This window comes from Balaenoptera ricei, chromosome 10 (genome assembly GCF_028023285.1).
Source record: "Balaenoptera ricei isolate mBalRic1 chromosome 10, mBalRic1.hap2, whole genome shotgun sequence".
NCBI classification, from domain to species: Eukaryota; Metazoa; Chordata; class Mammalia; order Artiodactyla; family Balaenopteridae; genus Balaenoptera; species Balaenoptera ricei.
In genome coordinates this window covers 90,558,666-90,582,263 of record NC_082648.1, presented here as the reverse complement: position 1 = coordinate 90,582,263, position 23,598 = coordinate 90,558,666, and the positions used below count along the sequence as shown (strand labels likewise).

The 23,598-nt window shown below is 37.2% G+C and overlaps 1 protein-coding gene across 2 annotated transcripts in view; it reads right to left on the bottom strand.

The window, feature by feature from the left end:
• Positions 1 to 23,598, bottom strand: part of POLR3B (RNA polymerase III subunit B) — a 114,394-nt gene that overhangs the window by 60,070 nt on the left and 30,726 nt on the right. For both annotated transcript variants that reach the window (XM_059936816.1, XM_059936817.1), the window contains exons 11-14: positions 20,583 to 20,702; positions 15,189 to 15,323; positions 3,793 to 3,954; positions 967 to 1,167 (exon numbers count right to left, since the gene is read on the bottom strand). In XM_059936816.1, the coding sequence (XP_059792799.1) occupies positions 967 to 1,167; positions 3,793 to 3,954; positions 15,189 to 15,323; positions 20,583 to 20,702 (618 nt within the window). The remainder of the gene's footprint in view (positions 1 to 966; positions 1,168 to 3,792; positions 3,955 to 15,188; positions 15,324 to 20,582; positions 20,703 to 23,598) is intronic.

Here is a 23,598-nt window from a genome sequence, read left to right as displayed (position 1 = left end):
TGATGCACAAAACAGGTACTTTATCGAGATTAGTTGAAGCAATCTCTGGGAAATGTAGCGTTCCAAAACTCAAGATGTATAAGTTATGCAAATTTGACAAGCTGCACAATTTTAATGTGAATTTCCATATGGTTTAAGATAAATCAGGAGAAGAATGATAATTTCTAAAAATTATAACCCTGTATGGACTTGTATTTTTCACCTCTCCCAAGTCATAACTAATTCCTACACTTTGGAACGTATATCTTTTACCTGTCATATTTAACTTATTTATTCACTCAGCATATATTTATGGGGCCTTTAGTCTGAATGAGGCTCTGGGCTAGGAGCCTGGGATACAATGGTGAACCTAACATGGTTCGTTCCTCCAGAATTTTACAATTTGGAAGGCATAAAATCAAGTGAAACCAACAGTGGTTAACATGAAGGAGAAAGGGCCATGACACAGGAAGTAGTGGGTGCTATGGATGTAAACCAATTTAAACTCTTTGGTTTAGTGTTCAGGTAACTGCTTATGTTTCCTATATAAGTGAGTTGGAATCCAACTTAGGTCTTGGACTGTGTGCTCCTAGTTGGCTGCAACTGTGACTCTGATGTCCTCTAAGTACAGCCACAGAAAATAAGGAGTTGCTTAAAAAGAGCTCCTTGTGAGCAAAGGTGATGGGTCTCTTAATTTTCCTTCATATTCTTATCCCCTCTTCATTGCCTGGTTTGACTCTTGGGATAAACTAAAACAAGCAAGAAAATCTGGACAATATTTCTATTTAGGTGAGATAATAAATCAAAGACTTCTGTAGGTACTGTTCGGGAATGATACTGATGACATTCTGATGGCTGCATCAACGTTTCTCTGCCAGATACGTGGCTGACCCCAAAAAGGATACAGCCTGGGGGAACGGGAGAAGAAGCAGAGCATCACCAACAGGCATGACCTCTGACACAGCGGAGACTCCTTGGGGACCTTACCTCTCCTTCAGGAGTGTCCGAAGGGCACAGCATTCCCCACTGAGACGGCTGGAGGGATCGAGGACCACTCACTTTTCTTGTTTTTTCAAACTGGGAAGAGATTCTTGTCATCATGCCCAGCGCGGATATATATGACAAGCGAGACAGCACCTGGGTCACACCCTGGCGATCCATTTTAAATCTCTTCAGAGACCAATTTCCCTGAAGGGAGAGGAAAGACATGAGACTACCCCTGATCCATTCATGCGGCCTGATACTCTGCAGTCACTCGGAGAGGCTCAGCATAGGAACTGCTTGTTTGTGAAATCAGAGCCATGATATATATTCAGAAATCAAACTGTCACAATTAAAATTTAGCCAAGTTACTCACCGGGGTTTTCTAGGAATTTAATGAATATTACCTATATCTAGCAACCACCTCAGAATGCTTCAACGTATCAACATTATCACATCAGAGTGGGTATTTTCTGAAGAACTAATTATATTCTGAACAAGCCAGTTCAACCAAAGAGTTCCACTGGAAGCAATAAGCTAACTAATAGAACACTAGCAGTTTCTACACATATTTAAGGTAAAACTAGCTTGAAGTTCAAAGAGATAATTTCATGTTGGAATGTGCCATTATCTGGATGTCTTCCAAAATTAGTTTTAATGAGAGGCAAATATAGCAATAGAAAAAAGACTCTAACAGCACTTATCAGGGAAAATGAATAAATATAGGCTTCTTAATCAAGGCTAAAAATTGCACATATATTCATATTAATAAATATTATATACCTTCTTTGGCTACCATGTCAATCTTAAAATAGATTCATATGAAATAAATTTTAAACATTAAATTTACCTTATCTCCTATGCATTAAAAGTACTGAAATATATTAAATATATTATTTTATAGTGGTATTAATTGTACACATTAAATATTCTCAAGGATAATTCAAGATTAAGGTTAGGAATCATTAAGTTTTCAACTCATGGTCACGTGAATTAATAGAAAATAGTATGCAGAGAAAAAGCAAAGTAGAAAACAAAATGTCAAAAAGTGATTGATTCAATGATCTTTCTGATTCAAAAGGGAAAAAATTACATCTGCTAAACAGTGGTTCTTCATTTTTTTGATAATCTGATGAAAGCTATGACTAGTCTCGAGAAAAATGCACATAGGAGCACAAACACAAAATTTGCCTTCAATTTCAAGGAAGGACTCATGGATCCCAGATTAAAACCCCTCACAGGAGAAAAACTCATCTGTTTGAATTTAAATATTTGACTTCAGGGGAGCTCCTCACAAATTAAAGTTTAAGCGTTATTTCAGTGAAGATCTATCACTTCAGCAACTTGAGTTTTTGATAGAGTGGAAAAAAGCTAAAACCTAGGAAGAAACCTGATGCATTACAAAGCAAAGAAATGGAGCAAACACACTGATCCCACAAGTTAACTTCTCATATTGCTTGTTCAGTTAACTCCTTTTATTCTTTGAATGAGAATGAACCTAGTAAACTGACTTATGACCAGAAAGTAAGAGCAAGGAAGATAAATAAATATTCAGCACAGAATTCAACTAAGACAGCAGCTGCTGGCAAATAGGAAGTAGATGGGGAATGAAGCCGAGATGTTCAGCAAGATAATCTGTTTCAATATTCTTCAGGAGTTTTAAAAAGGGAGAGAGGAGAAACAGACAAAGGGTCTAAAACTGCTCCTCTGAAAAATTTATTTGTTGAAAATAGTCTACATATGACAACAATCACAATTTTAGAAGTTGATCTTTTTCTGGATGCCTACAGATTGGGGTTCACCTGTAACAAGGCCTACTACTGATTTTCCTAATAAGCAGTCTGCTCCCAGGCGTAAAGTGGTGTCACTTAGGGGCAAAACAACTACTCAAAACAGCTATTCTGACCTGAAAATCATGGGTCAAAAGCAAGGAAAAGTCATTCTAACAGAAGTGTGTTCAAATGATCTTTGGAGGCTTCTCTTCAAATATTCAGGAATCTACTTCCAGACAAGTTTGGACCACAGGAGTGTGAGGGGCCTAAAGAGGCACAAAGGCCAGGTTCCCCTCAGGTCTAGATGGAGCTGTCATGGCGAGGGCTGCTCACACAGACCCACTGCAAATTTCTCAAGTCAAGTAGGGCAGCAAGTCGGCCACTAATTCTTTCATTGTTAAGGGAGTCCACGTGCTACACTATACTATTCTTTTGTTGGGACCAAATCCCATCCATAAAACTAATTTTATGTCTGACATACAAAACGTGAACAAGACTTTATCAGATAGACCTATAGATGTTACGCTTTAAGAAAGGGAGCAAAAACCTATCTGATAACCCTTTATCAACAGCCGGAGGCCCTGAACACACAGCAGCTGCTGAGGCCTGAATTCATCACTCACGTGAGAACAGCTGATAGCTCTTTGAGGAATATAAACCTACAATGAAATGAAACATTTTGTACTGTTTTGGACAAATGTTGTCATTAATAAACCTACTTGTAATATATCAGTTTTATTACAGAAAAAAATGGGGAAAAGTATCCATTGAAAGAATGGTTATTAATGGTTAAACTAAAAGATTTTTCCTTTATGTAAAGGTATATCTATTTTCTTATTGCCTCATATAACAGGAACTATAATTTGGCAATGAAGTCATATAGTAGTAAAATTCCTACTGATTTAAACTGTAGACTATCTTTCAAAGTAGAAAATTTATGACTTAAATATATATATATATTTTTTTCACCTAGATTCTCAAAGTATCAGTACTTTAAATTTCCCACTGAACAGATTTACAAATAAGTTACAAAACTCTACCCAAATGACTGAAGACTTACGGTTGAAATGGCATTCACCATGCCATTGGTAATCTGGTCCTGACGCATGTGTTTCACGACATCAAACTGGGCTGCTCTTTGCTTAGGAATCACCTGGTCTGCAATCTTCTTCATTTCAGAATTAAATTTTTTGAACAAATCTTCAAAAAGAAGAGATAAAAGCTAAAGGAAAAAAAAAGTATATGGTGAACTTTCAAAATGCATTACTAGCTTATTTACTAAGTTTTAGGTCCTTATTAAACTTTGTTTAAAAAAAGATGGAGAAACTGCTTAAAACTGAAAAAAATATATTTTAAAATTCAATTTGATAAACATGTACTTTTATTGATATATGTGCTTATCACTATGCTTGGTGTTGGGAATAAGGGCAAAGATGACAATCCCTGCATTCAAAGATTTTTAATTTAGACCAGTCACTCCCAGACTGAGATTTCATTGACCAGTGACCTAAATAAATGAAGAAAATATTCATGGATGAGAAGACTATCTATTTTAAGATTACTAATTTTCCCCGAATTGATCTACAATTCCAATGCAACTCCAATCAAAATCCCCAGGTTTTTAATGAAAATTGAGGCTAACTCTAAAATTTATGTGGAAAAGCTAAGACCCTAAAATAGCCAAGACACTCCTGAAAAAGAAGGCAAATGGACTGATTAACGTATAGATAAACTGACCAGTGGACAGAGCAAAGAGTCCAGAAACAAACAACACATATATTAAAATTTGTCATATGATAGAGATGGCATTTCAGATCAGTAAGGAAATGAAAGACTACAAATAAATGGTGCTAGGACAACTGGTTATTCATTTCAGAAACAAATGAAACTGCATTCCTTACTTCATTCCATACCCAAAAATCCATTCCAGATAGACTAAAGAACAAATACCAAAGGCATAAGTTTAAAATATAAAGAGTACTAACTATTAAAAAGAAGAAAGGGTTGACAAATTAAAATTACAAACTTCTAGAATTAAAAGATACCATAAAGTTAAAAAAAAAAAAATCCAGACTGGGAGAAGATACCAGCAACACATGTAACTGACAAAAAACTGGATCCAAAGAACACTAAAAAAAAATCTTAAAACCAATAAGGAAAATACAAACAACCCAAAAGACATTTAAGAAAAAACAGGAATGGTCAATAAGCATATGAAAAAGAGGCTCAACCTCATTAGTAATGAAGGAAATGCAAATTAAGCCCATGAGGAGATGGTACTGTGCACCCGCTAGATCAGACAAAAATGTTTAATTTTGACTCTAAGTCATAGGATGGAGACCATCAGGACTTATGTACAGTGCAGTGTACAAATACTTGGGAAACTAGTTTGACACTCTCCAGTCAAGTTCCATGACTGGGCAATCCTATTTGTAGAAACTCTTTCATGTAGGCACCAGAAGATATGAATAAAAATGTTCATTTTTTTTAAAAAAGGGAAGTCATACAAAGGTCTTGATAAGTAGGATGAATAAAGGGATATTTATCATATGTATCATATCTTTACACAATTGAATACAAAAATGAAAGTGAAATACAGTGGCATGAAACAATATAAATGAATCTTTAAAACAATGTTAAATGAAGAAAAAAGTTGCAGAAGAATGTATATGATATGAATCTATTTTTATAAAACTCAAAAATAATACCAAGTTCTTGTATTGGAAGAATCAAATATTGTTAAAATGACCATACTACCCAAGGCAATCTGCAGATTCAATGCAATCCCTATCAAATTACCAATGGCATTTTTCACAGACCTAGGACAAATAATTTTAAAATTTGTATGGAAACACAAAAGACCCCAGATAGCCAAAACAATCTTGAGAAAGAAGAACAGAGCTGGAGGAATCATGCTCCCTGACTTCAGACTACACTACAAAGCTACAGGAATCAAAACAGTATCGTATTGGCACAAAAACAGACACATATATCAATGGAACAGGATAGAAAACCCAGAAATAAACCCACGCGCTTATGGTCAATTAATCTACGACAAAGGAGGAAAGAATACACAATGGAGAAAAGACAGTCTTTTCATTAAGTGGTGCTGGGAAAACTGGACAGCTACATGTAAAAAAATGAAATTAAAACATTCTACATGTAAGTGATATCATATGATATTTGTCTTTGTCTGACTTACTTCACTCAGTATGACATATGTGGAATCTAAAAAAATGGTATAAATTAACCTATTTACAAAACAGAAATAGAGTCACAGATGTAGAAAACAAACTTATGGTTACTAAGGAGAAAGGGTTGTCGAGAGGGATAAATTGGTAGACTGGGATTGACATACACACACTACTATATATAAAAGAGATTGAAACTAACACAACATTGTAAATCAATTGTACCCCAATAAAAATTAAAAAAAATAGAGACAACTAATAAGAACCTACTGCATAGCACAGGAAACTCTACTCAATACTCTGTAATGACCTATATGGCAATAGAATCTAAAAAAGAGTGAATATATGTACATGTATAACTGATTCACTTTGCTGTACAGCAGAAACTAACACAACATTGTAAATCAACTAACTCTAATAAAAATTAACTTAAAAAATAAAACATTCTCTAACACTATATATTAAAAAAAAAAAACTCAAAATGGATTAAAGACCTAAATGTAAGACTGGATCCTACAGGAAAATATAGGCAGAACACTCTTTGACATAAATCACAGCAACGTTTTTTTTGGATCCATCTCCTAGAGTAATGGAAATAAAAACAAAAATAAATAAATTGAACCTAGTTAAGCTTAAAAGCTTTTGCACAGCAAAGGAAACCATCAGAAAAATGAAAAGACAACCTACAGAATGGGCGAAAATATTGCAAACAATGTGACTGACAAGAGATCAATTTCCAAAACAGACAAACAGCTCATATAGCTCAATATCAAAAAAACAAACAACTCAATCAAAAAATGGGCAGAAGATCTAAATAGACATTTCTCCAAAGAAGACATACAGATGGCCAACAGGCACATGAAAAAATGCTCAACATTGCTAACTATTAGAGAAATGCAAATCAAAACTACAATGAGGTACCACCTCACACCAGTCAGAATGGCCATCATTAAAAAGTCTACAAATAACAAATGTTGGAGAGGGTGTGGAGAAAAGGGAACCCTCCTACACTGTTGGTGGGAATGTAAATTTGTATAGCCACTATGGAGAAGAGTACGGAGGTTCCTTAAAAAACTAAAAATAGACTTACCATATGATCCAGCAATCCCAATCCTGGGCCTATATCCTGAGAAAACTATAATTTGAAAAGATACATGCACCCTAATGTTCATTGCTGCACTATTTACTATAGCCAAGACATGGAAGCAACCTAAATGTCCACTGACAGATAAATGGATAAAGAAGATGTGGTAGATATATACAATGGAATATTACTCAGCCATAAAAAAGAATGAAATAATACCATTCGAAGCAACATGGTTGGACCCAGTGATTATCACACTAAGTGAAGTAAGTCAGACAGAGAAAGATAAATATCTTATGATATCACTTATATGTGGAATCTAAAAAATGATATAAGTGAACTTATTTACAAAACAGAAATAGACTCACAGACATAGAAAACAAACTATGGTTACCAAAAAGGAAAAGGGTAGGGGGGAGAGGATAAATTAGGAGCGTAGGATTAACAGATACACACTACTATATATAAAACAGATAAACAACAAGGACCTACTGTATAGCACAAGGAACTATATTCAGTATCTTGTAATAACCTATAATGGAAAAGAATCTGAAAAAGAATATAAATCTACATACATACAAACACACAAACATATATATATATAACTGAATCACTCTGCTGTACACCTGAAACACAACACTGTAAATCAACTATACTTCAATAAAAAAAGTGAAACTTATATTGTAATAAACTATTTTAAAAATTTTAAATAAATGATGCAATAAAAAAGAAAATAATAAGTACTCAAATTCAGGATAGTGGGGAAAAGAGAAGACAGAGTAAGGAAGAAATATATAAGTAAATGAAATGGTAATTAATGGTCAATTATTAAGAATTACTTAAGTTAGTAGTGGATTTGAGGGTGTTGATTTTATTTGTCCCCTTCATAACTTACATATCTGTGACATTTTTATTTATACTTTTTATGTTAAAAATTATATAATAAATGATATTAAACCATAGTAACCATGGAAAACAAATCAATGGGATGGAATAGGAAGTCATAAAAATAGACTAGGATGGTTCTGTTGCCAGAATTGATGAAGTAGCTCCTATCAGATGGATTCATCTGCTCATAAAAATTATAAATGCTGGACAAAATACTGAAACTATTTGAAGGCACTGGAGAGTAAAAGCAGGCAGAAACTAGAGGAAAGTTGACACTTATTGAAAGTGCATTTCCGTTTTTAAGGCTTTTCAACTAAGGGTAGGACACATTAACAAAAAGGGTCCAAGCTACACTGGAAGCTAAAACTCGGAGAGAGACCCACAGTTTTACTGGATTGAAGGACCAGAGGGAAAAGATCTGAGCCACCACGGTAGTTGGAAAGTGAGAGGAAATTCACAGAAAGGAGAGAACCACAAATAAAATCAACACCCTCAAATCCACTACCCAACTTAATCTTGGGAGAAAACCCCAAGATTACGTATATAAACTTTGCCCAACTCTCTGGCTGACCCCTGAACTACACATTGAAAGGTGTGGCCCATGTTCCCTACTGCCCCAAATCAGGTGTGGGTTGTGACTGCTTTTTTCAATAAAGTCTTTTTTCAATAAAGTAAAGTAAGTGAAGCTGTGACTTTTAAGACCAGGTCATTAAGGCCACGCAGATTCTCTTGTGCATGTGAAACTCACTTGGAGTCCTGAGCCACTCTGATGCCACAGCACTGGAATGGTCAAGACCGAGCTGAGCCCAGCCTTCCAGACACCCCACCACCTCCGGTAGAACAACTACTAACCGAGCTCCATGTGAAACAGAAGAATCACACAGCCGAATCACAATCCTGCCTGAATTCCTGACCCACAAAATTGTGAGATACAACAAAATGGTGATTGTCTTAAGCCATGCAATGCAGAAACAGATATAACCAGAACACCATTTATATACAGTTCGCAATACTAAATAAGTGGCTTATGACAAATAAATAGCAGGCATACTTCTTCAATAATCAAATATATTATTACAACTACTTAAATTCCCCTGCAAAATTAATTATATTCGGTTTTTTTTCCTTTATAGAGGAAGAAAAAAGTAGGATATATTTGTAATCTAAGCTACCTAACCAAACAGTAATGTAATATTGGGGGACATTATATATGCACCCATTATACAGTTAAACAGGAATTCTGAAGTTCAGTGAAATCTTGTAAGCTAAAGATTTTCCAAATTTCACACTATTCTTGAATGCTTATAACCCACTGGTAGTTTTTTGACTCAAAATGAAGACATTAAAACCAATGAGTCTCCTCCAAACACTGCTGAAGAAAGCATTTCCTGAGTGGAACATTACTTTACACTCTTCCCCCTTAAGGTAGACAAGTCCTTCCACTTTTCTACTACAATCAACTTTGCAGATGGGAAAGCCAGGATCCTGAACTTGATTTACCATGTCAGAAGTGTTCTAAAAAGAAAACTTCCTCCTCTGAGAGCTTAATCCTATCTTCCACTCAGACCCAGCAGTTTCCTTCACGGAAGAAAGAGTATGGGAATGGAAGCAGGTGCAGGGGAGGAGAGGGATGGAGAAGCCCATTTCAGCAACTTCCTGTGTAAACTGGCAAAAGGAACTTGAATAAGCACCCTGAACAGAAGCAAATGCCCTTAACCTAAACCACAAAAGCTCAGCTCTGTTTTAATTAGTTCCTTACACTTAGACTTTTGTGTCTCAAATTATGACAAAGTTTTTTTGGATCCTAGCTGAATTTGTTGTAGCCCCCTGATTCAAGCACAAGGAAATGCCCCGGTACTAAACAAGTAAAATGTAAGAGCACACTCAACAAAACTAATGCCTCATTAATAAATTTCTCCACCCTTAAAATTTCAACGTAAGAGAAATAACGTTCTCCAGTTCACAGAGCAGTGAGAAGCTACAAGGCCAAGTCACACAATAAGCCACATTATTTAGGTCAAGAGTAAAATGATTAAAAGGAATGGAATGCTGGTGATAATATTCAATACCTTTCATTGCTAGCATGAGGCCTTTCAGCCTGCCTAAGACAGGAGCACTAAAGAGCAAATTATATTTAAGAAAAAATGCTGACAGCTCATCAATTGATTTTCAATGAAAATGCTAAAAAAAATTAATAAAGAAGTTAAGCTGCTGAAATACAGTTTCACCAATTAGCTTAATGTCAGAGAATTCTAATTAGGCGTCTTGAGATTGTTATTTAGTGTTTAAGCCTTCAGAGTGCCAAATTCTCCTTTTCACACAAGCTGGTTGCAAAATTAAAGACATTAGGCAGCCTTAATTACATTATCAGAACAGCTGGGATTAGGCAATCTCTGAAGTCAAGACGGCATTCTTTTGTCACAGGGTGGAAATCCCTGGCTTTCCAGGGTGCCGGATTTTGGTGCCGTTCCATATCTCACCCATACAAAGCAAGCTGCATTAGAAACAAAAAAATTTGCAGACGAAGAATAGAGTAATGCTCAGCAAATAATGAACACATTACTGAAAAAGAAAAGGTAGGTGAAAAGATTAAGCCTGAAATCGGTAGGTTTTGCTAACACCTCTATTGGCGGCTGGCCGGCCAGCCCTCTGGTGGCAGTGAGACTAAGGGAAAGCTCTGTGAACCCGCTTGGCCAGTGGATACAGCTCTGTTATCTAAAGCTGAAGCACATTTATACTCCCTCATCCCATGGGGTGTGAAATTAGCAGCTATTGTTTTTACACAGTTTTGCCAACACAATGTCTTTTATGTCTTTACATTGTTTATAAAGCAATGTTTTCTTGCACATGGGAACCCTCTTTTTAATTCTAATTTTTTAAGCAACAGGATAGTCTCTCCTCTCCCCTCTCAGCTCCATTCCTTAGTCCTCCAAACACCCAACATTTTTTTTAAAGGACTCATTTAACAGCATGATTTCTTTTCCAATTAAAAAACTGTAAAAATTGGGACGGTTGGTGGTGGGGATTCACACAGTCCCCTGAACAGTGGTCAATCTGAGGTGGCCAAAAACCCACCTGTTGGCATTAGCCATTAACCAAACAGAACTTCCCAAGTATTCCAGGCATTAATTTTTTCTCAAAACCTAAAACTGCTCTTATTTTTCAATTCCAGTTTTTTACATTTTAGACATGGTAATTAATATCTGCTGTTATCATTCCAGCAACCATCACTGTCATCTGGAATATTGTGTAGTCTCCTAACTGGTCCATTCCTGGTCTGTTCATCTCCAAATCAGATCTCTTAAACTGAAAATCAGATGGTGTCACTTCCCCGATTATAACTCTCTCGTGGTTTTCCACTGCACACGAAATTAAATCCAAAACTCTTCCCATGGCCTACGATGCTAGTTCTACAATGTCCTCTCTCACCACCCCTAAACCTCACACTCCAGCCACAATGGTCCTCTTCCAGTTCCTCCAATACAGGCGCTGCCTGGGGATGTATGTTGCTTACGCGGGTCTCTTGATGGAATGCAGTTCCTGAGGTTGCGTGAGACTGGCTTCTCCTCACTCAAGTCTCAGCTGGAATGTCTGAGGGCTTGGCTTAAAATATATCACTTTTTCAAAGAGGTCTTTCCTGACCATCCAGAATAAAGTAACACCCCTTCCCCCAACCAACATCCCAACTCTCTCTCTAATATTAATTAGTCTGTTTTTGGTTTGCGTTAAACACTTACGACCATCTAATATCACATTTATTTACTGTTTACTTGTTCCTTGTTTGTTTGTCTCCTGTACCAAAATGTACACTGTTGAGAGCAGGTGCCCCATCAAGTCTCATTCACTATTGTATCTCCGGTGTCTAGTACTTTATCTGGGGACAGAGAGATGAATATGAATGTAAGTGGTTCCTGCCCTCAATGAGTTTACAGTCTAAAGGGAGAAAGAAGCGTGCAGGTAGAGAATTGTACAGTAATTCAGCATGCAAATAAAGACCTAAACGACCGAGCTACTAACTACTCCTGGGGTTCACAGGTGGTTTCAAAGAGGGTGACTCAAAGAATGATGAAGGCGTAGGAGCCCCTCATTATGGGGAGGGAGAAGGGGAGATAAGGGAGGGGCAACTTAGGCAGAAGGCATAACTCAAAGGATGAAAGAGTATCACACTGTGTTTGGGAAGGAGTGGCTCGCCTTGGCATGAGATGAGGCTGGAAAGGCGCACAGGGGCAAGATCATCAAGGACCCTGACAAGCCTGCTAAAGAGTCTACACCTGGGGACTTCCGTGGCGGTCCAGTGGTTAAGACTTCACCTTCCAGTGCAGGCGGTGAGGGATCGATCCCTGGTCGGGGAGCTAAAATCCCACATGCCTCGCAGCCAAAAAAAAAAAGTCTACACCTGGTTCTGTAGAGCAGTAAGACTGTGTTTATGAACTTCACAGAGGAGTTTCAGGGGAAGGGCAAACAGGCAGAGAAACAAGCCCTTACACCCCACCTCAACCAGAGAGGTTCAACTTTTATCTCTTTCAATATTGGGATTCTGAGTAAGACTTCATGCTTTAAAATTCTTGAAACTCACATCTGAAGCTCAGGCCTGCTGAGGGATGCTCCTGGGAAATGGACCTGTGCTTCACCCAATCTCACAGTAAATGCTCACGAATGTGTCGGGATGGCTTTGCACCAGGTAAATAGGCAGGCACCTGGCCAGAGCCTCCAGAACAGACAGATGGGAGGGGTAGGTGAAAATCAGAGAAAGCACATAAAAAGATTCAAACGTACTAATGCTGTGTTCACTCTTGAGTTGGGACATGTGAATATTTGCTTTATTGAGTCTTAACACACAAACACACATACGTGTTATATATAGTCTTGTATGCATGAAAATTTTCATAACTAAAAAGCACATACACAAAAGCAGGCATGTGTCAATTTCTGTGGCAACACACACATTTAATGATTAAATCCCCACTAAGTAAGCAGACATACTGCTTTGAATATATGTTTCATACTAATGAGGACAAAATGTTCCTTTATGTGATTTCTTCTAAAACTGCAAAGCCTGACTCCAAACTTGCCCTTGACAAAGGACCCCAAAGGAGGCCAGAAAACTCAGCATAAATTCACACAGGCCTGAATGTCCACAAACCATGAGTTTCCAACAGTAAAACTTTAAAAAGCCAGTTAATAAAGATATTTGTATATGTATAGGGTGTCTCTGGAAGGATAAAGGGGATGAAGAGAAAAGTGACCATTACCGGGGGGAGGAACTGAGAACTGGGTCAGGTGAAAGAGTTGGGGGGTCAGAGTGTGAGAAAGACTCATTTTCACTGTAAACTTCCTTGTAATTGTTTGAAAGTCTTTTTACTGTGCTAATATGTTATGTTTTAAAAACATTTTTACCGTGTATTATTAGTTTTATTTTAATATCTGCTGTTTTACAATGTTTACTGTTATATTATTTTTTAATCATAACATTGTTCTTTAAAAATTAAAAATACTTGCTTAAATTGGTAAGACAAATAACCACAAGAATGGGGGAAGGAACATCTTACAGCCCAGCTATGGTTGAAAGAATTATACAGAATATTTCAGCTGTTCGCTGCAAGGAGACAGGATTCAGAGGTTTACAGCCAAGTTAACTGCCTTAAAACAAACAAAAAACAAACATTCTTCAGAGGAACAAAACAGAATTCCGAGTCTCTACCATTCATCATCCACAATGTCCATCAGGATACAATCCAAGATTGTTACACACATGAAGAAAAAGGAGAACATGACCCATACTCAAGAGAAAATTTAATCAAGAGATTGGTCTGGAGATGACTGATATGTTGGAATTAGACCAGCATTCTAAAACAGATGTTAAAGTTCAAGGATGTAAATGAAAATATGGTTGTGATGAATAAACAAACAAGAAATCTCAGTAGAGAAAAAATACCCAAATGAAATTTCTACAACTGAAAAATACAATATCTAAACTAAAAAATTAACTGGATGAGTGTAATAGCATATTAGAGACAACATAAGAAAAAGTAAGGGAACCTGAAAATAGATCAATAGAAATTATCCAATCTGAAGAAGAGCGTAAAATTGAAAAAAAATCAACAGAGCCTTAATACCAAAGGGTCTAACAATATAATCTGAGTCAGAAGGAGAAGAGAGAATAGTACAAAAAAGATATTTGAAGAAATATCAAAGACTTAAAGACTAAAAATGTCTCATATTTGGTTAGACATAAATTTACAGACTTAAGAACTTAGTGAACCCTAAGTAGGATATTAACAGAGACCACCACACCAAGGCACTTCATTAAAACCAAAGATAGGGACTTCCCTGGTGGCACAGTGGATAAGACTCTGCACTCCCAATGCAGAGGGCCTGGGTTCAATCCCTGGTCAAGGAACTAGATCCCACATGCATGCCGCAACTAAGAGTTTGCATGCCACAAGTAAGGAGCCCACCTGCTGCAAACAAGGAGCCCACGTGCTGCAACTAAGGAGTTGGCAAACTGCAACTAAAGAGCCCTGGAGCCACAACTAAGGAGCCTGCCTGCCACAACTAAGACCCACCACAACTGAGACCCAGCGCAACCAACCAACCAACCAACCAACTAACTAACTAACTAACTAACTAAAACAGAGAGAAAATATCAAAAGCAGCCAGGTCTATATTCTAGCTGTTTGATTTAAAGGGAATTTCTGATTTAAATGCTGAAACATGAAGTTTCAAAGTTTTAGACACCTGTTACCCAGTTGAAAGGGATACATACTCTCAAAATAAGATAAAATTTATCAGGCTAAGACTGAAAATGAGATAAAAGATGTCCTCACTAACCTACTTCTACTACATCACCAAAAAAGTTAGGCGATTGTTTACTTGTTTATTGTCTATCTCTCTCACTAGACTACATGGACTAAGAGAAAATGGACCTTTGTCTGTCTTATTTTCCCTGTATACCGGTTTCTAGAACTATGCCTGGCACACGATAGGAGTTTAATAAATATTTGTTAACTGAATAAATGATATTACTTAAAGCCATACATCACGTCCTACATTAAACAGAATGAGGGTAAACATCTCAAAAAAAGATATAATATAGGTAACATATTTAAAGAACTAAGAGTTTTCATAGCAATTGTTAAGTCAAAGAGATAGTCATGTGTGAATGCTTATACTCCAAATATACAAAACCTATATTCCATTCAACCATCTCTTCCTCCTATCTAAAATGAACACTAAATTAATTTTTATTGAGGAAAATAAAATAAGATTTCTGACATAAAATAATTAAATCACCTGTCCTGCCAACTCCAATCGCTTGTTACCATAATAATCTCTGTCGTCAACTTTATTATCTCCTTGGGCCAGAATTACTCTTCGCACCATCACTGCGGTATAGATACATTTGGCTCGGAAATTGAATTCTTTCACCTGTAATTCAGAAATCAGAGAAAATTTTTGAGACAATGCACATTAAAATTTAAGGTGCCTCAAGAAAACAGTCAGTGTTATCATATTTAAATAAGAAAATAATGAATTGTTTTGATTCTCCCTATTCAAAGAAATTCAACTAGTCTGTAAACTTCCTGAGAGCTGAGATGATGACTTTTCATCTTTGTACTCAATACCTGTGGTAGCTTTTCTTCAAAGATGACCACCATCAACTCCTTCCCTCCCTATATGTTCTATGCCATTCCTTCATTAAGAGGTGGAGTCCATCACCCCCTTTGGGTTGGCCTGTAAACTAGAAGTTTCCACTTCCTTTTTCTTAAAGTCCTGAAGTACCATGTGAGAAGTCTAGGACACTCTTTTGGGGAGAAAAGGGCCACTTGGAAAAGCAATGAGGAGCCAGAGATATGAGTGAAGACGCATCTTGGATGCCCACCCCAGTCGAGCCTTTGGATGACTCCATCCTCAGCTGCTATCTGTCTGCAACTTCATGAGACCCAAACTGAGAACGTCCTTCCCCACCACTGAGCCCAGGCAAACCAGAGAACCATGAGAGAGAGCAATAAACAGTTATCTTAAGCCATTAAGTTTTGGAAATGTTTGTTATGCAGCAATAAATAACAGGAATGGTACACTGTCAGGACTCACCAAATATCTATAGAATGAATCAACAGACTGATGAATAAATTTGCTGCAAATGTTCTATTCAATCTTCTCTTCTACAACTGGAATCTACATGAACAAATCTGGCCCAATCAGTAAGTTAAATCAGAACTGGTTAAATCATTGCACTGGTTTGTTTGGGGAGACAAAAACCTTAGGTAACTAGGTAAATTCTTTCTCTACAACCTAAACGATGAGCTCTGAGAGTACGGACTAAGCTTCTGCCAATTCTAAGGAACATTTTATAGGCTTGTCTATAGAAAATTCATATTATAAAATTTCTGTTTTACTTTCCTTAATCATTGAGTAAGATCCCAATGATATCCTATTAAGTTTATCACTATGACAGATTAAAGAACAGCAACCGGTCTCCTTCACACACTTTTCTGCTGCTGCTAAGGAATTACACTAAATAATATAGGATGTTAGAAATTCTGTATATGTTTCCAAAAGTTCATTCTCCTTCAAAGGAAGTTTCATGTCTTCATTAGGTCAACATATCCCCTTTCTATGACTGAGAACTTTAGAATGTGTTAAAAGAAATGTGTTAATTTTGGAATGTGGTAAGAGAAAAAGCAGCCCTAAAAGCTATTTTGTCATCCTGTACTCACAAAACAATTACATCAATAAGAAAGGTTGGAATAAATCTAGATCTTCAAAAAGAAAAGTCTCTGGTCCATCCTCAAACAAACAAACAAAAAAACCCTACAACCATAACACCAATTACCACAACACTGAGCAGAAGAACCCAGTCTTTGAGTAGCTATAAGTAATTTACATTCTCAGTTGGTATTTACAAACTGTATGGTCCTCCATTCAGATACATCTAATTTATTCTTTTTTCTGATTTTAATGTGGTGAGTTACATTGAACATGTAACTCCTCTAGTTGTATTTACTTTTTTTGTTAATGAAAAAAACGAAGCAAATTTTCATTAACCAAATTTTCAACTTTTAACAAAGTCTGTACCACGTGTTTATTTTGCATAAATAGCGGGAGATTCTCCCAAGACGTTTATAAGTAGAAATAAATATGGATATTTACAGCAGATGCCCCACTGCACTTTAAAAGGCACTTGAACATTAACTCATTTTGCCGTTCCCCCCTTTTTAAACTACTATATGCTGAAAAGTAAACCTTAGGTCTAAATTGAAAAAATAAGTTAATACTGAGCCCATTTTTCCTACTGATATGGAGAGTGGGAATCCTTTAATCTAGTAGCTGACATCACTTTTTGGTAGAATGCCAATAATAGTTCTGTTATCCCTTGGTGAACTATCTGAAAGAGGGAGAGAAAAAAGACCTACGAAAGGAGCTTGGAACACTGAAACAGAATTGTTATCGCCAAAACTCTGGAGTCCTTTTAATATTATTTTGGAGGAAAAAGAGGTCTTAGGCATCCTGGGGAAACCCTTAGAGCAGTGGTTTTCAAATTTTAGTGTGCGTGATAATCACTGCAGGGCCTGTTAGAACAGACTGCTGGGCCCCACTCCCAGAGTGTCTGACTCAGTATGTCTGTGGTAGAGTCCAAGAACTCCTGGCAAGTTCCCAGGTGATGCTGACTCTGCTACGTAGTCTGAAACACTCTCACTTGCAAGGAGCTGAGAGGCCGGGCTTCGGAGCCAAAGGCTCAAGTACAAGCGCGGGGACTGCTGAGCACCCTGCCCGTCTCGCTCCCTCTAGGTAGACACACCTGAACCACTGCTTTCCACATGTTACTCATTCAAGGACCACCATCAAGATTACTGTCATATCTCTGTAACACTTAAAGTACTAATTATTTAATATTTTTAGGCAACTTTATTTATTTATTTATTTATGGCTGTGTTGGGTCTTCGTTTCTGTGCGAGGGCTTTCTCTAGTTGCGGCAAGTGGGGGCCACTCTTCATCGCGGTGCGCGGGCCTCTCACTGTCGCGGCCTCTCTTGTTGCGGAGCACAGGCTCCAGACGCGCAGGCTCAGTAGTTGTGGCTCACGGGCCTAGTTGCTCCGCGGCATGTGGGATCTTCCCAGACCAGGGCTCGAACCCGTGTCCCCTGCATTGGCAGGCGGATTCTCAACCACTGCGCCACCAGGGAAGCCCTAGGCAACTTTAAACAACTCATTTTTAAGTAAGCTTCATCTATACAATACCATAAAATCCTAAATACCACAGAAAGGGATTTAATGTGCTAGTTGTATTTTTTCTAATAAGTACATAATTATTTAAAGAAAAATGTCCTTATATCATCTAAAATCACCTCTAACAGTATTCTTAGGTTAATATTGTCCTAAACCATTCTGGAAAATGAAGGTCTTTTCTTGGTTTATCTATTCTGACTTTACTCCTCACTGGATCATATATAACAAAACTTCTTTTTTTAAAAATTTATTTATCTTATTTATTTATTTTGGCTGCATTGGGTCTTCGTTGCTGCGCGTGGGCTCTCTCTGGTTGCGGCGAGCAGGGGCTACTCTTCATTGCAGTGCGCGGGCTTCTCATCACGGTGGCTTCTCTTGTTGCGGAGCACAGGCTCTAGGCACGCGGGCTTCAGTAGTTGTAGCACGCGGGCTCAGTAGCTGTGGCTCACGGGCTTAGTTTTCCACGGCATGGGGGATTTTCCCGGACCAGGGCTCGAACCCGTGTACCCTGCGTTACGAGGTGGATTCTTAACCACTGCGCCACCAGGGAAGCCCTAACAAAACTATAAAAACGGTAGCTTAGGCCCACTGCAACCACACAAAAGTACCAATGTTCAGCTTTATCAATTTACATAAATAAATTGCGGTACAGCCAGCATTCTATCAGCTAAGGCTTTTTAACCAAAAGGTCTCCTCAGCTATTGTACAAAGCTAAGTGAGACCCCAGTGGAGACGTGATGGCCATGTCTGGGAGCCAGCAAACCGTGGAGCTTTATGTGCACCCTATCACTGAATTGGCACAATGGTATTAGTTTCATTGTTCAGATGAGAAAACTGAAGCTTAGAAAAGTTAAGACTTGCCCAAAGTAAACCAGCTAGGAAGTTAAGAAACCCAGTTTGAACCCTTATCTCTCTGGCTCTAAAGCCCTTGTTGTTTCCACTACTCATTTTTGCTATTTTGAGTTTTAAACTGTTTTTCTAATCACCTAAAATTCAGTTCAGACACAGCTTTAACATTAAGAGTTTTCTAATTCTTTGAATCACATCAAGGATACACATAAATGAGTGGCAGCCAAAGGGCAGAATCAGAGACCCATATTATTTGGCTAACAAGGTGTTTCAAAATAGGAAAACAATCATTAAGATTCAGTTTAGGTGGTCACTGTTCACTTCTGCAGTTCCTTCAACTTTCCTTTATTTATAATCAGCCCCTGAAGGTAGAATCTGCAATCCCTGAATTAGATCATCGTGCATAATACACATGCTAATTCATCAAAAAGCAGACTATTTGGTTAACAAGATGGTCTGACTAACAAATAATTTTATAACTTAGAAAGAGTAGCATATATATTAAATGGGAGTGGGGGAAGAATGACTCGTGCCAACATGGCTGATCTCTTAATAATAAGTTAATTTAAAAAAAATAAATATTAAGGGTCAGAAGATGGGATTCTAGCTCGCTCTCTCTCTGACAACTAACCAGCTGGATGACAAGGTAAAGCATCTGGCTTTTCCAGACCTGAGCATCTTCACTGTAAGTGAAGGAGGCTGGACAATGTGAACTCTAAAATTCAAGGTCTAGGAGATAAGCCCATCCAATATTTTAATAAGTATCTATGGTAGTGATGGTAACGTAACATTGAGAATGTATCTAATGCCTCAGAAATGTACATATAAAAATGGTAAATTTTTGGGACTTCCCTGGTGGCGCAGTGGTTAAGAATCCACCTCGTAACGCAGGGGACACGGGTTCGAGCCCTGGTCCGGGAAGATTCCAGCCCGTGTGCCACAACTACTGGGCCTGCGCTCTAGAGCCCATGAGCCACAACTACTGAGCCCGTGTGCCACAACTACTGAAGCCCATGCGCCTAGAGCCCGTGCTCCGCAACAAGAGAAACCACAGCAATGAGAAGCCCATGCACCGCAACGAAGAGTAGCCCCCACTCACCACAACTAGAGGAAGCCCGCACGCAGCAATGAAGACGCAACACAGCCAAAAATAAATACATAAATAAATTTTTTTAACAAAAGGTAAATTTTATGTTATGTATATTTTACCACAATTTTAAAAAAAGTATCCATATGAGCAAGGCACTGTAAGCTCGTTTTAAGTTATTTAAAAATATCTAAGACACCATCCCTGTCCTTCAAAATGGTGAAATCTAATAGCAGTGTTACTATATACATGAATATAAAAAACTGTAATTTTGGATTGAAAGAAGAACCAAGAGAGAGTAAACATGATGATGATACAATACAGCTAACATTCTCTAAGTACAAATAAACTATTGATAATGGAAGCTTATTTCCAGGGCAGTCCACTGGAGAGTCCTCTTTAGGATTCTCTCTTTTCTTAAGGAGGTATACTTTAATTAATGTAAACTTGTATTCAAAATTCTTTAACAGAAATGCATGGACCCCACAATGATCATTATTCAGTTGCAAGGGGGTTACTCACTGGTACATGGGTCAGAATGGTAGAAGCCAGGAGCTCTCTTGCTTCTTCTATTTTGGTTTTCTTTGGTCCACCTCCCCACATCCTTTGCCTTCTTACTTTGTTCCCTATATATTTTAATGCCTATAAAAAACAGAATATATTTATAATAATGTTTGAATGACATCATCAGAGAGAATTTGTTAAACTACCCATACATGACACTATAAGCAAAACAGACAAGGATCCTGGTTATAGAGAAAGCTGAATTGGTCCTAGTCAAAAATCAACATTTGTCATAAATCAATGACAAAGTAGCATTTACATGCTATTTAATACACTGGTTCCTTTTTTATTTCATAATTTGTTTTCTTACTATAAAATTGATACATGATCATTGTAGGAAATTTAGAAAATACAGAGGAGATAGATGTATCAGCCATCAAATTTAGAAAATACAGAGGAAATAGATCACCCAGCCATCTCTGGGTGGAGGCACCCAGAGAGCACCACAGTCTGTAGTTAACACTTTGGGGTAGTAGTTTTTCCCCTCAAAAAGGAATTACACCATGTATGACCTCTATCCTGAAATCAACAAAGCACTGCTGAAAGAAAACAAAACCTAAATAAATTGAGGGTTATGCCATTTTCATGGACTGGAACATATAATAGTGTTAAGATGGCTTACTGTTAAAATTCTCTCCAAACTGACCAAGAGATATATCATAATTGCTAATTATACTCCTGGCAGGCTTTTTAAAAAACAAAAATTGATTGATTCCAAAATATATATGAAAATGAAAAAGAATAGCCGAAACAATCCTGAAAAAGTCAGAGGATTTACATTACGTGATTTCAACTATAAAGCTATAGTAATCAAGACAGTGTGATGAGAGTGTAAGGACAAACGGATCAATGGAAGAGAATAACAAGTCCGGAAATAAACCACACTTTTATGGTCAATTGATTTTTGACAAAAGTGCCAAGGCAATTCAATGGGCAAAGGAAAGTCTTTTCAATAAATGATGTCAAATCAACTAAATATCCATAAAGTAAAAAATTAACCTTGACCCTTATTTCACACCAAATAGAAAAATTAGTTTAAGATGGATTTTAGACATAAACATAAAAACTAAAACTATAACACTTCCAGAATAAAACATAGGAGAATGTGTTACTGCTCTTGGGGTAGGCAAAGATTTCTTTAAATGGAAATCAATAACCATAAAAAAACAAATAAAAACACCCTATTGATAATCAGATTTTATCAAAATTAAAAACTGCTCATCACAGTGAAGATAATGAATAGGGAAGTAATGGGCTGGGAGAAAATGCCTGCAATACATAAACCTGACGAGGGATTTATATCCAGGATATATGTATATATTTTTTTTAATTTTATTTTTATTTTTTTTTATATTTATATTTTTTAAAGAGGACTCTGAAATTCAATAATAAAAAGGCAACTCAATAAGGAAAACGAGCAAAAGATTTGGACAGACACCTCACAAAGGAAATCGATAAGCACATGAAAAAGTGTTCAACATCCTTAGTCATCTGGAAAATGCATGATTAAAACCACAATGAGATACCACCAAACACCCACTAGAATAGCTGAAGTTAAAAAGACTGACAACACTGAATGTTGGTGAGGATGTGAAGCAATCAGAACTCTCAGACACAGCTGGGGGGGACTGCAAAACGGTACCATCACTTTGGAAAAAGATCTGGCAGTTCCAACTTTATAAAAGTTACGTACACAACTGCTTTTTGATCCAGCAATTCTATGCCTAGGTATTTATCCAAGAGAAATGCCAAACTGTTCAGGCAGAGACTTGTACACAAACGTTTACGGCAGTTTTATTCGTTAACAGGAAAAGAGTGAAACAAACCAAACGTCCATCAACAGGGAAAGATAACAAACTGTGGTATATTCATACAATGGAACACTACTCAGCAGTAAAAAGGAACACGGGAATTCCCTGGCGGTCCAGTGGTTAGGACGCGGTGCTTTCATTGCAGGGGCACAGGTTCAATCCCTGGTCGGGGAAACTAAGAACCTGCAAGCCGCGCAGTGTGGCCAAATTAAAAAAAAAAAAAAAGACAAAAAAAACACACAGAAAACAAAAAAACAATAACAAGGAACAGACCACATGGATAGATGACATAAAGAGGAACAACTTGGCTGAATCTAAGACAATACGCTCAACAAAAAAAGCTGGACACCAAGAAGTTTACACTGCATAATTCCATATATAAAATTCTAGAACAGGCAAAACTAATCTATGGTGAAAAAATAAGATCAGTGGGGGAAGAAGATAATAGAGGTGAAAACTAATTAGGAGGGGCATGAGGGAACTTTCTGGGGTAATGGCAATATTCTATATCTTATAAAAATTATACAATTAAGATTTGTACTTACCAGTGTATATACATTTTACCTAAAAAATGAAATATTAAAAACTAATCAAGTAATAGGTGAGGAGGAGGCAGAGATTTAGATGAAACAAGAATGGCAAAGTGTTTTTAATTGTTGAAGCTGGGTGATAGGCACATGGGATTCATAATACTATTCCGTATACTTTGTATATGTTGAAATTTTTCCATAAAAAAAAGTTTGAAAAGAAGAGGATAATGTGGTTATTATTATTTTGTAAAAGCAATTAATGCTTTTTTTTTTTTTTTTAAACTGGTTTTCAGTTAGAAGAAAGGGCTGATTCTTTATCCTGGAATTTCTGTCCCCAGTTACCTGCCTGGGAAATTTCTTCTCCATGCTGCAAAACCTAGATCAGGTATCACTTCCTCTTTGAAGCCTTTCCTAACCACACTCTTTTCTCTGTGCTATTTTAATTCCTTATGTATAAAGAATTGAGTACTTCCTTCCATTCATGTTCAGATCACACTGTATTTTAATTGTCTATTTACCTGTATGGCTCTCTTACTAGATGACATGTCGTCTTTTTCCTCGATTCCTAGTGACTAAAATAGTGCCTAGAGCTAAATGGAACTCCTCTGTTAAGACTGGACATCAAATCTAGGA